Source organism: Centruroides sculpturatus, unplaced genomic scaffold, assembly GCF_000671375.1.
Source record: "Centruroides sculpturatus isolate CEXI.00-Female unplaced genomic scaffold, Cexi_2.0 scaffold1230, whole genome shotgun sequence".
NCBI classification, from domain to species: Eukaryota; Metazoa; Arthropoda; class Arachnida; order Scorpiones; family Buthidae; genus Centruroides; species Centruroides sculpturatus.
The window spans coordinates 208887-210278 of record NW_019386234.1 but is presented as its reverse complement, the minus strand read 5'-3'; the positions used below and the strand labels follow the sequence as shown (position 1 = coordinate 210278).

The 1392-nt window shown below is 29.2% G+C and overlaps 1 protein-coding gene across 1 annotated transcript; it reads left to right on the top strand.

The window, feature by feature from the left end:
• Positions 1 to 290: 290 nt before the first annotated feature.
• LOC111614196 lies at positions 291 to 1170 on the top strand. The gene is made up of 4 exons (XM_023355579.1): positions 291 to 650; positions 711 to 779; positions 851 to 982; positions 1072 to 1170. The coding sequence occupies exons 1-4, from the start codon at positions 291 to 293 to the stop codon at positions 1168 to 1170; spliced, it is 660 nt and encodes a 219-aa protein (XP_023211347.1).
• Positions 1171 to 1392: the final 222 nt, after the last annotated feature.

The following is a 1392-nucleotide window of genomic DNA, read 5'->3' as shown; positions in this document are numbered from 1 at the left end:
TACTCGTTTACAACAGAAAGAGTGCCGTATGTAAATTAGAGAATGTTTTGACACAATTAATGCTTAAAACTGTTCATTGCATCAATCCTACTTTTCATTCTGAATATGCTTACATTAAAAAGCTGGAATGGGTTCTTATTTTCGTAATCTCTTCAACAATTAACATTGCTGTTGTAAGCTTTTTTGTTTTCAAAGATCAGAAAGAAATAATATATTTAAAATATCAACACAACTCATTGTTTAATGTTGCATTCATCGTAATTTACGTACCATACGTTATTGTGATAAGCATGATAATCCAAATTGCCGTTTATTATTACATGCTCGTAACTGCCATAATAAGAAAGAAATTGAACGAAGCCAATCAGCAATTCAAATTTCTCTTCGATCATCCAGAAATGATCCACATGCTTAAATCAGTGCAGAAACACCATTTGAAATGTCTACAGATGATAGAGGCAGCCGAAGAATTCTTTAAGTTATACATTTTCTGCGTTTATTCTGTCATCATTCCGACTATATTTTTGCTTTTCTGTAATATTGTTGTTGCAGAACATTCGAAGTACAATTATATTATGTATTTTCATATGTTAATGTGTTGCGTAATTGTCATGGTCGTTACTTTAGAAGCCGCTGGACTATCTTCCAAGGTAAGTGTTCTAAACAATATAGATTTATTTTGAGTTGCCTAAATGCCCAAATCATTTCAGGCTCACCATCTAGAATATATTTTACGTGAAGTTCCAGTTCTTGAAATTCCGAAACGTCAAATATTTCAAGTAAGGAATATTTAATTATAGCCAACGAAAATATAAATGCATAAGTTTATAGGTAAATTTAATATTTTTAGATTAATACTTCATTAGAAAGAGTGAAAGGAACAAGAATTGGTTATAGTTGTTTAGGAATATTCGTTGTGTCTAGTAACACTTTAATAGAGGTACAGTATGAAACAATATTTAAATATACCATAACTGTGAATGTAATGTCAAATAACATATGTAACATTATATATAATGTAATGTAGTATAAGAATATTTATGTAAATTTGTATTTATTCAATTTTTTCAGATAATTAGTGGCTTGATGACTTACATCTTGATGTATATGCAAATGAGGCAAAAGACGAAACAAAGAAATTCTTCAACTGTATCGACTACGAGTAATTAAATGTTTGTTTTTATGCTTCTATTGTTAACAGATAAGAAACCATCGTTTTATTCTGCGACCATTGTGAAAAATACATATAAATAATTATATAATGTAAATGTCCCGCTTTATAGTTATGCTTTTTATTAGAACCTGCAAATTCTATTCATTTATATTCAAAGGCTGCATATCTTACACATTATATAATGCTATCTTCATATTAGTTAGAACTAGATCTCGGGA

What these genes read in the sequence shown, in the direction of transcription:
- LOC111614196 (XM_023355579.1), top strand. Translation starts at nt 291, where the DNA reads ATGATAATCCAAATTGCCGTTTATTATTACATGCTCGTAACTGCCATA. An exon ending in CCGCTGGACTATCTTCCAAG is followed by an intron (nt 651 to 710) that starts GTAAGTGTTCTA and finishes AAATCATTTCAG; the next exon opens with GCTCACCATCTAGAATATAT. An exon ending in AATATACCATAACTGTGAAT is followed by an intron (nt 983 to 1,071) that starts GTAATGTCAAAT and finishes CAATTTTTTCAG; the next exon opens with ATAATTAGTGGCTTGATGAC.